Below are 14,190 nucleotides of genomic sequence, written 5' to 3'. Positions count from 1 at the left end.
GCAATAAATGAGTCACATAATAAGAAGAAGAAAAGAAAGTGATTGAAATAAACTACATTGCATTGACTTTTGGCCTATTTTACACACAAAATTTTGAACTGTACAATGATAATATATCACAATAACGAAGTCAGGTAGATGTTATCTATGGAGCTTTCTAAATAACCATTTCCTCCGCTGATTTACATCCATTCCCACAAAAACCTTAGCCTTTTTCTCATTTTCTAGAAGTTGACAGGCTTCCAAGAAGAGTTCGTCGTCCATATCTGGTATAGCTTGAAGTGCATCAACAATGACTTCAATTGACATATGTTCTTTTGCCTCCCTACTTCCCATTGTTTTGACCACGTCCAGCTTCCGACCAAGTTCTTTTGGATCCTCCATCTTCTGTCTTTGAACTTTCCTAGAAGCCACTGAGGTTGACGGCGTCACAAGTTTCCGTTTTTTTCTGTGATCATATGTCTCAAATTCTTCAGTCAGATTTACATCTGCATTAATTCCTTCGAGCCCCATGTCTATGTCAATCTCCATTTTTACACCCAAATTACTTGATCTTCCAACGGGCACTTCATTACCATAAATAACGCAAAGAACATCATAACTACTTAAGATTTGATCTCTGTACTTGATTGCATATGGATGTTCCTGCAGAAAAGTTTCATCATAAGAAAAAGCTAAAAAAAAGGGAGCGTTATATTTGAATAAAGAATTGTTACAGATCTGTTTTAGTCTGTTTAAAAAAATAGTACCGATCACTTCAGAAAAGGGTAAAAAAAACATAACTTGATTGTGTTTCTTAATGGTCAAATGACATAGAAAGCCAGCCATACCATACCCGCAGAGGCAGGGGGAGGGATTGGAGTTGGTAACTGGAATAATTGTTCTAGATTTTGATTTTGATTTTTCAGAAAGAAACACACCTCGATATAAGATTGCCAATCATCATCAGCAGCAATTATTTTTTGCTCAGTTTCATCCCAAGAAAAACCATTCTCATTGAGAAGATCTGTGATGTTTTCATACTCTTCCATCAAGCTAAGGTACCAGCTTTCTGCAGCATCTTTTTCACAGAGGAGGCCAAACTTTTCATTAAATAAGGCAATTATCCAGGACCATGCATGCTCGTTGAATGTCTGACCAATCTTATTTCCCTTAAGCACCCACTCTAACAGAAGTTCAATGAAAAAGACTTCCATTGTCTTTGTCCAATTTACTTGTGAAGGGTGGTCAAAATCAACAGGGGATAGGCCATCATCCTCGCCTGCAAATCCAAAGAAAAAAAAATCAAGTAGAAGAAATGTTATTTATGGTGCATTTGAAAAGAAATTGATCTTGCACCAGTTAGTTCCCAAAAAAAAAAAAAAATCAGATTAGCAGTCCTGTCAACAGTTTAATAGCTAAACTTGTAATTAACATACATTACTTCAGTTTTTAAATAGCATCAGGCCATAATACTTTGTAGCCATAAATCTATTACAGAATGCTATTTTGGGATGCAATCTTGTCCATACATAAAAGCGTGCAAAGAGAGAGAGGGGGAGAAAACATACAAAAATTTAGTCCCAGAACATAGTCATCAGCAGCCATTGAGTGACATGAATGGTCAAGTCTTGCATTGTTGTTTGTACCTCCAAATATCAAGAACAAGTCATTATAATTTGGGAGAGTTCTATTGCAGTATGACCAGGCATCCGGGTTTTCCTGCGCTAAACAGGTGTAAGCTAAAAGGACCATGAAGAATTTTATTCACCAGATTATTCAATTAAGAAAAAAAATCACCTTCAAATAAGAATTCCAGAGATCATCATCAGCAATTATCATCTGTCTCAGTTCATCCCAAGCAAATCCTTTCAGATCAAGTAAATTTTTCATACCATTGAATTGCTTCCTCAAATTCATAAAACGACTCTTTAAGAAATCTTTGTCATGCTGAGACCCAAATTCAGCACTAAACTTTGCAGCCATATCACTCCATGCTTGCCTATTAAATCTTAGATTAACCATACTTCCTTGACGAACATGCTCCAGCATTAGATCAATGAAACGTCGGTCCATTGGTGGAGTCCAATCAGTTCTCCAGCAATAGCTATTGTTAAGTTTGGCTCCATGAATCAATTTCAGAACAATGGAAAAGTGTTAACCATGAAATAACCAATCGCCGCAGTTGATAAATGATAAACATCTATTTCATCATGCATATTGCATATATAACACTCATCTCAGTCTTGATAATAACCTCATACAAAAACTCATAAACAGGTAGTGAAACAAACAACAAAAAGATAAAGCATAAAAGGCTCACACAATGTGAAGTGCTGAGCTCAAAAAAAATTAAACCCACAATGACCATCACAGCCAATACCTGGACCTGATTGGTCACCCCCTCCTCTGTCTGAAGCTGAATTTCCATAAATCAAGAACAAGTCATTGTAATTTGGCTTTCGATCAGTTCTATATGAAATGGCATCTGGGTTTCCCTACATTAGACCAGAAGTTAGCCACTTGTTATTTCAAATAACATGCATAAAGTCAAGAACAGGAAAAGCACCTTTAAATAAGTATCCCAAACATCATCATATGCCGTAACCAACTGCTGTGATTCATCCCAAGAAAATCCTCTCTGGGTAAGTAGATTCTTCATATCATTGAACAATTGCCCTAAAGTTTTATGACAACCCTTCAGAACATCTTTGTCAAGTTTTAGTTCAAATTTTTCCCTGAACAACACAGCCATATCTATCCAAGCTTGATTATCCAGAGTGTAATCAATCTTATTCCCTCTAATCACTTGATCTAACAAAAGGTCGATAAAATAGCGATACATCGAAGGTGTCCAATCAATTCTTGAACAATCACCATTTGTATAGCATTGAACATCCTCTCCTGCAAATACAAAAATCTCACAATTACTCTCAACTTAATTAATGATCATACCAACATCACGACTCATATCCCTCTTCTGGAATCCAAGACTCATGCTACCTGATGTTAAATAAATTGAAATTATGCACATTGAAGCAAAATTTTTAATGAGATTGTGATCGGGCTTGAAGTTATAAAATTTGAAGCAAATGAAAAAACATGGTATCACTCTAACGGAGAGGGAGAGGGAATGTAGATTAATCTTGTATTCTCAGAACTAAATAGGCATAACAATTAACAAAAAACTTGGAAATTCCGGATCAGAAAATAATAGTCACATTAAAGCATTAGGAGGAGAGAGAGAGAGAGAGAGAGAGAGAGATTACATATTCAAACGAAATAAGTGACATAAATTCAGGACACCACAAATATTCAGACAACTCTCTGAAATAAAGTGAATATTCTGTAACACATAACCCTATGGAACAGAGAAAATATGAAAGATCATAAAAAGACAGGCCAATTGACTAAAATAATCCAAACTTTGGCACACATTACCAGTTTTAGCTTTACAAATACGCACCTTAACATTTCACATTTGTTTCAATTTTAACAATCAAACTCAAATTGGGAAAAAAATATATATATTGCTGAATCAATTAAAATATCATTGTTTTAATTAATAGCTATAATATTGCTAATTTTTACCCATCAATCACAGATACAATATAATAATCTTTGAATGCTCCTCAGAGTATTTTATTCTAAGCTTCATGAATGAAACAAGAAACATACCAATTGTAAAAGCTGGCCCTTTGCTGTCAAGATCCACAATATGAGCTCTATGACTGTATCTTCCATTGGAAATTTCTTCACCGAATATAACACATAACTTGTGATAGCTCAGCACAGGTTTATTTCTATATGATCGAACATCAGGATGTACCTGTTTATGTTACATGTAAGTGACAGAATAATACCGAGTGTGTCTTTGATACAAGAAAACTCAAGGAAAATCACCTTAATAAAAGAGTCCCAAACATAATCTTCTGCAGTTAACATCTCTCGACTCTCATCCCAAGAAAACCCATTCTGCTCAAGAAGAAGGTTTACATCATTGTATTGCCTCCTCAAATGTATGTACCGATTCTTCAGAATTTCTTTCTCATGATGTGTCCCAAATCTCTCATTGAACAACTTGATCATTTCAATCCAAGCCTCAGTTGTCAATTCATGACCAATTTTATTCCCTCTAAGTGCCTGGTCTTGCAGCAAATCAATGAGATAACGATCCATAGCAAGTGTCCAGCACAGCCCGAAACCATTACTTTGAACAGAAAAATGAATGTCCTTTTCTTCACCTGCATGAGAGATCACCTAATTATATGTGCCAGAACCCATTCACAAAATGTATAACAGCTTCAAATGTAAGGTATGCAAATTATCACCATTGGCATATATCAATTCAATAAAATCATGCAAGTCAATAGTTATTATCCCAAATAAAATTTGACCAACAGAAGCCGTAAGTTCTTATATCCCAGGAGCTATACCTCAAAATGATTTGATTGCAATTGTATCAGGTTGATGTAAAGAGACAATCAGACACAAAGATCAGTTTTAGATCAGAAGACATCAAACATCTGATAAATCTTTGTACATCTTGAACTACAAGAAATCAAAGACAACTTGACAAAATAAATAATAAACTCACCAGACCTAACTTGCATGGTGCCATCTTCAAAGCTTTTATCTTGGCGTAGATCTAAGTGTCCGTTGACAACTTCATTTCCATAAATCAAATTCAATTCCCGATAGTTCAGTAATGTCTTCTTTCGGCATAAATGTGCACCTGGGTGTGCCTACAACAGCAAGTATAAGATATAACAGGTATAAATTACCATACCAAATAGAAGTAACATTATACCTTGATAATCTTTTCCCAAAGAGCATCATCAGCCACTATCATTTGTTGTCTTCCATCCCAAGAAAATCCTTTTCTTTCAAGTAGGCTTCTGATATCACTATAGTACTTGAACAATTTCTTATAACGTCGCTTCAAAAAACTTTTTCCATATTGAGAACAAAATTTTGCGTTGAACAAAGTGAGCATATCTTTCCACGCTTGTTTGCTAAATGTCCTATCCCTTTTATTTCCCCTTTTAAGTTGTTCCAACATAAGCTCAACAAAATATCGGTCCATGGCCAGTGTCCAATCTGTTTTCACACGCTCACTACTTGCTGGAGCAATGCAACCTATACCAACACCACTTATAGATAAAGAAATAAATAAAAAAATAAATTGCCATTTCTTCATAAGAACATGAAACCTTATTGTATAGATAAGCATTATAAACTGCTAGAGGATAATAATTAAACTCAATCTTACATTATACATCTCCTAGTTAAATTTCACATTGACAAAGAAATCTGCTGACCCAAGGACAAAAATATAAAATCACTTCAGGAAATATAAACCCATTTAATGCAGAATAGGAAGCTTAGAATTTTATTTAGGAATTTTAATTATTATAGAATTAAGATATTTAAAGACTTTTTATTGTTTAGAAATTTTATTATTATTAGGTTAATTATTTTCTAATTTATCTTATTTAGTATTCCTAATTAGTGTTAAATTAGGATTTCTATTTCTAATTTGATTAGGGTTGTAAGCTCTATAAATAGAGCTAATTTTCTATTTTTCAGTAGCTTTGAATTATGATTATTATTGAGATTAAATAAAATTATTGAGAATTAGTTCTCTTTTTCAATGATTGATCCTTGTTTTGCTCTTTGTTCTTAACTGTTCTACATTACCATCACTTAAATATTCTTCTCTTAGTATGGGCAAGTCAATGCAGTGAAAGAACAAGGCCCATAAAATCTGGGGCACTTATTGTGTCAGGCCAAGTTTTGATAAATTCTGAATATCTCATACTAAGAAGCCTATGGTTGACTTCAATTGAAATAACCATTTTAATATTTTAGAGATGATGCATTGACATTTTCCTGCAATAATATGAATACCTATGGTGGGCTTTCATATGACTTTACTGTACTGCATGTTTAAATTCATAGTTAAATTAAGAGCCTGGCATGAAAAATTATATGCACCAATCAAACTTCGCATAATGTAGACCAAAAGAAGACAAGTTGAATGCAAATGCAGAATGCAACCTTATTCTAGGTCCTTAACTATAGCATACCAATATTGAGCCCCTGAATGTCATCATCTATGTCTACATCATGACTTGAAAGGCTGTATCTTCCATCTGCAGTTGTATATGCATATATCAAGCACAGATCGTTAAAGTTCATCAAAGACTTCCTCTTGTAGAATTGTGCATCAGGGTGGACCTGGTCATTTATACTTTATCAATAAAATTTTATAAATATGGTCAGAGACAGGGGGAAGCAACAGAATGAAAAATGACTTAGTGGACCTTGATGAAGGCATCCCAGACATCATCATCAGCCATCACCATTTTCCGACCATCATCCCAAGAAAATCCATTCTGTTCAAGAAGATTCTTCACATCATTGTATTGCTTCCATAAATTTGTATAATGACTTTTCAAGATATCTCTGTCATATTTAGTCCCAAACTTTGCATTGAACATGGTCAGCATATCTGTCCAAGCTTGCTTGTTGAAGGTATGACCCATTCTATTGCCCCTGTGCATCTGATCTAGCATAAGATCAATAAAATACCGTTCCATTATGGGTGTCCAATTTGTCCTTGTCCGATCACCACCCTGAGGGACTTGGCTGCCCATTTCCTTCCCCTACAATATCCAAACTTTGGTTGCAACAAAGTTTTGGTTATTCAATGCTAGCCAGCAATACTAAAAGAAAACCAATTTAGTTGTTGGTTCATGAATATATTCTTCTATCATTGGCAAGCATCCTAAACCGCAGAACACCCAACCCATTACATTAGAAAAACTGCTTTACACAGTTCTGGTAATGGGGAGGGAAGTCTAAAGACAGTCATATTCCCTGCATTTGCACACAAAGCAGATCTCTTGCACCTCAAACTCATAACAAGCCCAAGACTCAGACATTGCACTAGCCAATGGCTTCTATACATTACAAAACCATACAACATATATGCACATGTTGGGATGTACAAAGGATGTGAACAAACGTTCGCCCATCACACACATGATACACAATTTGCGAGTTCAAAGATGCAAGCATACAATTCAAACACAAATGAAGCCCAGAAATGACACAATTCAATCTCTAATTTTGACAAAATTTAATCAGAAGAAACACTTTGCTTGTTACCAAAAAATCTGATATATGGAAATGGGAAAGAAAAAAAAATAGAAATTTGACTTAAAAATCAAAAGATAATACAACATCTTTTTTTTTTTTCCCAACATTTTCTAAGTAACCAAAATCGAATCATACCATACACGGTTAAAAGTATATGCTATCAGAGGTAGAGAGGATAATTCTTAGTACCTGCTTTCGGTAGAGAGGATAATTCTTAGTACCTGATTTCATAAAGCAGATGTGATAAGAGATCGAAAACGGGAAAACTGTAGGCGGGGCGGGGCCGGGCGCGGCAGCTATGCGGATCTTTTGCAGCTGCAGCCTGCAGGCCAGTCTAGGCTGAATGGGTACGATTAGTTGCTTCGCGCAACATACTCCAGTTCTGGGACTGGGATAAGAATGTCCTAATACGGTAAATTACTATTGGGTCCTTGTAGTTTATTAAAATTAACTACTTAGCCTATATCCTTTTAAAATCTAATTAAAATGTCTCCATATTTTAAAAAATTAAGTTCTCCTTTCACTATATTTTTGTAAAAAAATAAAACGTTAATTAAATTATTTCAATATTCATCAGAATCAGAAGAACTAAATAGAATGAATAATTAAAATTACAAGAATTAATTAATATAAATAATTAAAATTTTAGAAACTAAACAATATAAATATTCAAAGCCAAAAAAAATTAATTAGCTTTTTCTTTAACAAAAAAATTAGAGAGTTTGATTTTATAACATATAAAGATAAAGATATTTTAATTGAATTTAAAAAAAAAAGACTAAATAATTAATTTTGATAAATTATAAGGACTTAATAATAATTTATCTTTTTAATATTACTTCATAGCATCAAAATGCAAAATAATAATAATAATAATAATAATAATAATAATGGAGGTTATATCAAGGTTTTACTCGTTTAAAATTTTTAAAAATAATTCAAGAAATTATGAAAAAGAAATGTGACTATATAAAAAAAATAATGGGTTTTCTTACCAAATAAAAATAATGGGGTTTAATTTAATTATATAGAAATATTTAATATCATAATCTAATTTTTACACATTATAGTAGTATTTTAAATTTATATTTATAATTTTAATTACGATCAAAGCAAACATTATTTCCATTATTAAGAGATTCTCGGAAAATAAAATATTTGCTCTGATAAAAAAAAAAATTGCTTTACGATTTATGCTTTATGCTTTCCAAGTTATCAGGTAAAGGCGCCTCGCTCAAACCTGAAGCTACGTTCTTTCGCCCTTCTTGTTCTTGATCACCATCAACGTAAGGTTTTCTCAGTCTTTTCTTTGCTAGTGCTTGTTTTCTTGCTTTGAAAGATTATTTCGCGAAGACGGAGAACAAGAAGAAGCATCTCGTGGCATGTGAACTCCGTGTACGCAACTTTTATTTTGGCTACTAGAGCTTCTTTAACATCTTCTCCATCACTACACAAGGTTGTAGGCAGTCAGTAGCATCATGGATCCATAACACAAATGTGAGCTATTCTCTTTCTTTTTTGTTTGCCTTTTTTTCTTCGTCGCCTTCTTTTCCCTTTTTGGCAATGAGTTTTTGCCCCTCTTAGCTGGTCAATGGCTTCTTTCTGCACGGGTTGTTGTGGAGGCACATGCTATTGGTATCTCTTGCTTCTGTGCCCTTGAGCCCTAAGCCATCTTCCCAACGAGCCTTACACCCATTCCATCGTTCCTCAGTGCCACGAGGGTGCTGTGACCAAACCCATTAACCAGCGACGGCGTTGGGACTTGAACAACTGTTATAGACTGGTTCTTTATCATGGGAGTTCTGATCTTAAGACCACTGGTACATGCATTCTGAACCTCACTAGGACCCATCACAGGCTAAAAAGTCGCCATACTCTCAATATTATGGCCTCAGATATAAGCGTCTTCGAAGCTTTGGCCGATGAATCATAACATCGATAAGTATTAATGATTTTCCACATTCTTTAAACAAAATGATGCGAGGTACTAGAAATCCCAAAAGTATTAATTTCCTTTGTCAACGACATACGTTTTTTTTTTTTTGTTTCTAGTTTTTTCATTGTTTTAATTCCGCCGAACTTTATCATCTCAGATTAAATGTCACAAGTTACAGCTAAAAAACGAGTACAGCAAAGACCTATCCTTATCTATACTCTTCAGGCAAGCGGAATCCAGACATGACTAGTTTATCGACAAACATTTTGCCTGTCTTGGGCATGACATGCCAGTGCAAAGTCAAGTTGAATTCTTTACCGCGAAGATTGCTTCCCTGCACATTGAAAAATAAAGTTTACATATGTAAGCATAGCAAGAGAAACACCTATGCTGGATCAAATGATGAGCATACAATAATGAACTTTACGAGCGAGCACACCTGGTCAACAAAACGATATTTGTTTGCAGTTTGAACCCAAAATTTTGCATGCTCTTTGGTTGGTATAATTGCATCCCAAAGTGAGACCTAACACACAATGTTTAATAGGAAACACGGACAGAAAAACTGATTCTAGCCCCATTATTCCTTAACAAATACAAAACTGAAACAGAAAAATACTAAATTTCTATTTCTGGACAAGGTACCTGGTTCAAGGAATTCTTTAGGGTTTCATACTCTGCAGCTACAAATACAAAAACCTGCAATACATGGTAAGATTATTACTATGCATGTTTGAGAAAGCCCTTAATGTGAGAGCATTGCATTTTTTTAATTAGCTTTCTAGAATAATTTCAAGAAATTCCAGAAAGAAGTCAATGCATCTCATTGAGTTAAAAAAAAATATATAATAAGAATAATAATAAAATATATTAAATCCTTACACCCATGTCGTGGGCAACAAAATTGTGATGTAAAAATGGGGCAAAGTTGGTCACATTCATGTCTATGGCCCCACAATAATGTCTCAACCATGAAACACGCAAGAAATTTAACAAAAGATTCAAAATTTTCACAATGCATCTAAACACCAATTTGCCAGAATAAAAACAGAGAAACTTTAATAGGAAAAGGGTATGTTCAACAGCAAAATGATTTGCTCAATTGGATACTCAAACAACCCAACTCTACACACAAGCCACATGATACCTCTAATCTAATTTAAAATGACTATAAAATCACATAACAACTAAATAACTGCAAAGATTTTCCAGACAACGTACCTGCTTTGTGTTCCATGTAAACAATGACTGTAAATCAGCTGTTATATTCATTGTGAGGCTAATCTACATTAAATGAAAGGCAATTTAATTATCATCATATCAATAACTAGCATGTGAAGTAGTCTTGTAGAAGTTGTCCAATTATAGAGTTACTAAATAAACTATCTGAACGTAGAAAGTAAGGTGGTTGACACCACAACAGTATCTTGTAAACTCAACTACAAGAAACAATTATGAGGGGTCCTTTTGGAAGAAGAAAATTTGATTGTATACATTCAAATTGCATTTAAACTACTGCAAGTGAGAAATTTTGCACACTCAACATTCTTTCCCAAATTCTTGTCTTCTTAGCTTCTGTCAGTTGAAAAGGAAAATTTATCCAAAAATCATTGCAATAGGTGCAAGGTTTTTGACATTTTATAAATAGATAAGTATCAACAAAGACAAGTAACAAAATGAAAGATGTAATTGACTTTTGGTTCAATATTATGGAAACAGAAGAAGATTCAAACTTTAATGAGCCAAATTATATATTGAATATTATTGATGCAGATTTAGTTCTGTATGTTCTTTTCTCAAGACATCCATGCATCAACTTGTGTAACTATTCAAAATTTGTTTTACCAGGATTCACTAGCTATCGTGAGCATTCTAATTTAGGTTTTCAGAGAGTTAAACCAAGAAAATATAGCTCTGAGCATCAACAAAGATATCATAGCAATCAAGCACATCAAAGAAATGAATAGAGGGCCAACCCATTTAATACCTAAAGAAAATCATAAGTAACAATAGATACATAAAAATCCATTTTAATCAAGAGAGTGATTCACTAAACAAGCATAACATGTGGTGAGAAACTTCCAATATCTCAACAGCAATATGAATGTTGCATGGCAAAAGACACCAGGGTGGGGGGATTGACTTTCATTAACATTAAATGACACGCAATAGTATGAAATCTTAAGCAAAGTTAGCAAACAAATCTCTGAGATGCAAATGGATCACATACTATAAATACATCCAAAGAATTTTTGGATTTCAACACAATAAGCAAATAAAGGCGGACAATTGGACACCGGAAGATGATGGTATGTCTATATTCTATGATCAAATGTTACATTGTGTTAGTTCGATAAGATACAGCTACATTTTAACACAAATACTGGAAATTCAATTCATAACATCACAACAGTTGACCCAGAATTTGGAAACTGATCTATATACATAGACATTTAGAATGCTACAACTTACAATTAGCTAAAAGTTAACCCTAAAAAAATTTATCTTAGAAGAAAGAAAATCCCGTCAATCTACTAAAAAATACAGCCCCTTTTAGACAAACCAAGAGTCTAAACTTACCTCATCATTTCCATGCGGCTGCTTTTGAAACCAATTGATATTCAATATCTACAATTGCAAAAACCCAAAGTTCAAAAAAGAAGTCATTGAGGGTTTCAAATTCAAACAGATCCAAAGAATCCTACGCATACGCAAATACAAAAATATAAAAGAGCAATCAAAGACCTGGATTTGGGAAGAGGGAGAGGGAGAATTGAAGTTATCGGAGAGGGAGGCCATTGCGCAAATTAGCGCGAGGATGGTAACGGCGAAAGTAAGTAAAGCGTTAGCTCTGTAGCCAAAGGAATGCATGTTTGCTACTCCGATATCGTATTGGAGAGACTTTCTGTCGTTTCGTTTGGACGAAACCAATAGCAAACTCGCCGGAGTCAGTGGTGATTCTGGGAAAGTACTAGCTTTTCTTATGGTGTAGTCGCTGTTGTCGTCAGTGTTGAGGTTTCCGGTCTGAGAAGAGAGAACGAGTCGCTTTGATTTGAGTCGTTTTGAGGGTTTTGATTTAGAGGAGAAATGAGCGTGGGCGTGTGCGACTAGGTTCTCATTGCTGTTCTGTCATTGGACCGTAAATCTATTTTGTGGGCCCATTTTGCTGATGTGGCAATCTTAGTCAGCTGTTGCTTTTATATTTCTCTTGAATTAAATAACTTTGTTTTTTAAAAATAAAGTCATTTTATTTGAGAAAATTGGAAAATATGTTGATGATGAACATAATTCAAATGACATACATAAAATGTAAAATATAAAATATTAAGATATATAAATTTCAATTAATTTGTTAATATAATATAAGAAGTGCATATAATGGATGTAAATTGAGTGCTCAAGAACTGTGTATGGAGTTGTTGTGCTTATTGATGAAGACATTTATTCAAATATTTGGGTCCTTTTGACGATACACGTAATGTTTAATGTTTTGATGATATTTAAAATATTATTTTTTATTTATATTTAATAATATAATATTTATATTAATATTTATAAATTAATTTAATTATTTATGAAATTGAATACCCATTTTAATTAAGGTTAATAAAATTATACTATTATTTTTATATTTTAAAATTAATTTAATAATTATTTTTACTATACATTTTTATTTTAAATTATTATATAAATAACTAATCAACAATGATTAATATCTAATAATCAGATAAAACAATTAAAAATTAATGAAATATCCACAACTATTAGAATAATTATATATATATAATATATATAAATATACGAATAAGAAAATAAATTTTTGAATGGATAAAAATATCTTTATAAATTTATATAATTTACAAAATATAATTAATATAAATTTAATATTTATTTTAAAATTAAATTTTCTCTATAATAAAATTCTAAGTCAAACAAATGTCAATAAATTATATAAATTAATTATAAAAATAGTTATAATGTAGAATTTTATTTTAATTCAAAACAAGTTTCTTTAACTTATGTACATCTTAATATTATTTTTTATTACATATATACATCTTAATTATAAAAATATTGTTAAAATTTAATTTTTGATATTCCTATTTGATTTGTTATATTAACCTTATAACTTTTAAAGTTATAATGAAATCTTGATAAATTTTAAAATTTTTATTCGCAGATTCTAATATTAAAATACTTAAAATTTTAATACCAAAAAACTTGTAATTAGATAAAGAAAATTTCAAAATAAATTAAAATTTGTGATAAAAACAATATTTTACATAGAATTCCCATTGTTATAAATTTTCTAAAAAAATATTAATTTAATAATAAGCTAAATTAATTAAAATAATATAACATTATTCAATAATAATAAATATGAATTCATCTATTGATGATTCCTGTTAGTCAGTATATGTATTATTACTAACACACTTCACAAATTTTCTATATTGATTCCCCATTTTAGATATGTGTTATGAGGATTTGTCTTTAAGATAACCTGTTAATTTATATATATTAGTATTTATTTTTACAAAATGTCATCAAAATTTATAATAAAAAAATTAATCAAGTCCTCTTAATTCTTTCTATGTATTGGTATTAATACATTAATTAATTCATTCAACATATAACTAAGAAAGCAATCAAATATTATACATGTTGAGTTAAATAATTTTCAAATGATGGCTCACAATTTTTGGATTTGCATTGTTAAATTTATTTATTTATTTATTTATTTTTATTGAAATATAATTCAGTTAAAGAAGAAAATAATAATTTAAAGAAGAAAATGTCAATATTTTTTAATCACCCTTTTCAAATTAATCAAAATATTATAATGAGGTGCAAGACAAGATAAATAAAATCAAAGTTTTATAATGAAAAAAAAAAGCTTAAATTTCAATATCTTTAATTAATTAAATTTTTTTTATAGACAATTTATGTCTTTTTAATTGTTATTGTGTACATGTGGCTAATTTATTACCTATAATTAATACATTGTTTCTTTTACATAATAAAACAAATGAAAATATGAGTTTGAAAATATTGTTAATAAATATTATAATATTTATATATAATATATAGTATTATTAGTTTCTTTTTTT

General features: G+C 31.8%; 2 protein-coding genes across 2 annotated transcripts; both read right to left on the bottom strand.

Moving 5' to 3' along the window:
• Positions 1 to 42: 42 nt before the first annotated feature.
• LOC110667485 (uncharacterized) lies at positions 43 to 7,557 on the bottom strand. Its single transcript, XM_058146814.1, has 13 exons — positions 7,333 to 7,557; positions 6,306 to 6,647; positions 6,069 to 6,219; positions 4,790 to 5,118; positions 4,577 to 4,724; positions 3,883 to 4,223; positions 3,658 to 3,808; positions 2,549 to 2,883; positions 2,363 to 2,477; positions 1,780 to 2,102; positions 1,551 to 1,701; positions 921 to 1,261; positions 43 to 645 (listed from the first exon to the last, which is right to left on the bottom strand). The coding sequence occupies exons 1-13, from the start codon at positions 7,372 to 7,374 to the stop codon at positions 142 to 144; spliced, it is 3,273 nt and encodes a 1,090-aa protein (XP_058002797.1). The 5' UTR covers positions 7,375 to 7,557; the 3' UTR covers positions 43 to 141.
• A 1,571-nt stretch (positions 7,558 to 9,128) lies between these two features.
• Positions 9,129 to 12,175, bottom strand: LOC110667458 (signal peptidase complex subunit 3B). The gene is made up of 6 exons (XM_021828311.2): positions 11,825 to 12,175; positions 11,660 to 11,707; positions 10,301 to 10,363; positions 9,725 to 9,778; positions 9,519 to 9,605; positions 9,129 to 9,413 (listed from the first exon to the last, which is right to left on the bottom strand). Exons 1-6 carry the CDS (start codon positions 11,948 to 11,950, stop codon positions 9,288 to 9,290), a joined length of 504 nt encoding a protein of 167 aa, XP_021684003.2. The 5' UTR covers positions 11,951 to 12,175; the 3' UTR covers positions 9,129 to 9,287.
• Positions 12,176 to 14,190: the final 2,015 nt, after the last annotated feature.

Source organism: Hevea brasiliensis, chromosome 5 (assembly GCF_030052815.1).
Source record: "Hevea brasiliensis isolate MT/VB/25A 57/8 chromosome 5, ASM3005281v1, whole genome shotgun sequence".
Lineage (NCBI taxonomy): Eukaryota > Viridiplantae > Streptophyta > Magnoliopsida > Malpighiales > Euphorbiaceae > Hevea > Hevea brasiliensis.
The sequence above is the reverse complement of the archived record's forward strand: the minus strand, read 5'-3'. Positions and strand labels throughout refer to the sequence as shown.

Coding starts and splice junctions, on each gene's coding strand:
- LOC110667485 (XM_058146814.1), bottom strand. CDS start 7,374: ATGAAATCAGGTACTAAGAATTATCCTCTCTACCGAAAGCAG. Junction 2,884..3,657: donor AGGGCCAGCTTTTACAATTG/GTATGTTTCTTG, acceptor TTGTATTTGCAG/GAGAGGATGTTCAATGCTAT. Junction 2,478..2,548: donor TTTGGGATACTTATTTAAAG/GTGCTTTTCCTG, acceptor GGTCTAATGTAG/GGAAACCCAGATGCCATTTC.
- LOC110667458 (XM_021828311.2), bottom strand. CDS start 11,950: ATGCATTCCTTTGGCTACAGAGCTAACGCTTTACTTACTTTCGCCGTT. Junction 10,364..11,659: donor AGCCGCATGGAAATGATGAG/GTAAGTTTAGAC, acceptor CATTTAATGTAG/ATTAGCCTCACAATGAATAT. Junction 9,779..10,300: donor TTACATGGAACACAAAGCAG/GTACGTTGTCTG, acceptor CATGTATTGCAG/GTTTTTGTATTTGTAGCTGC.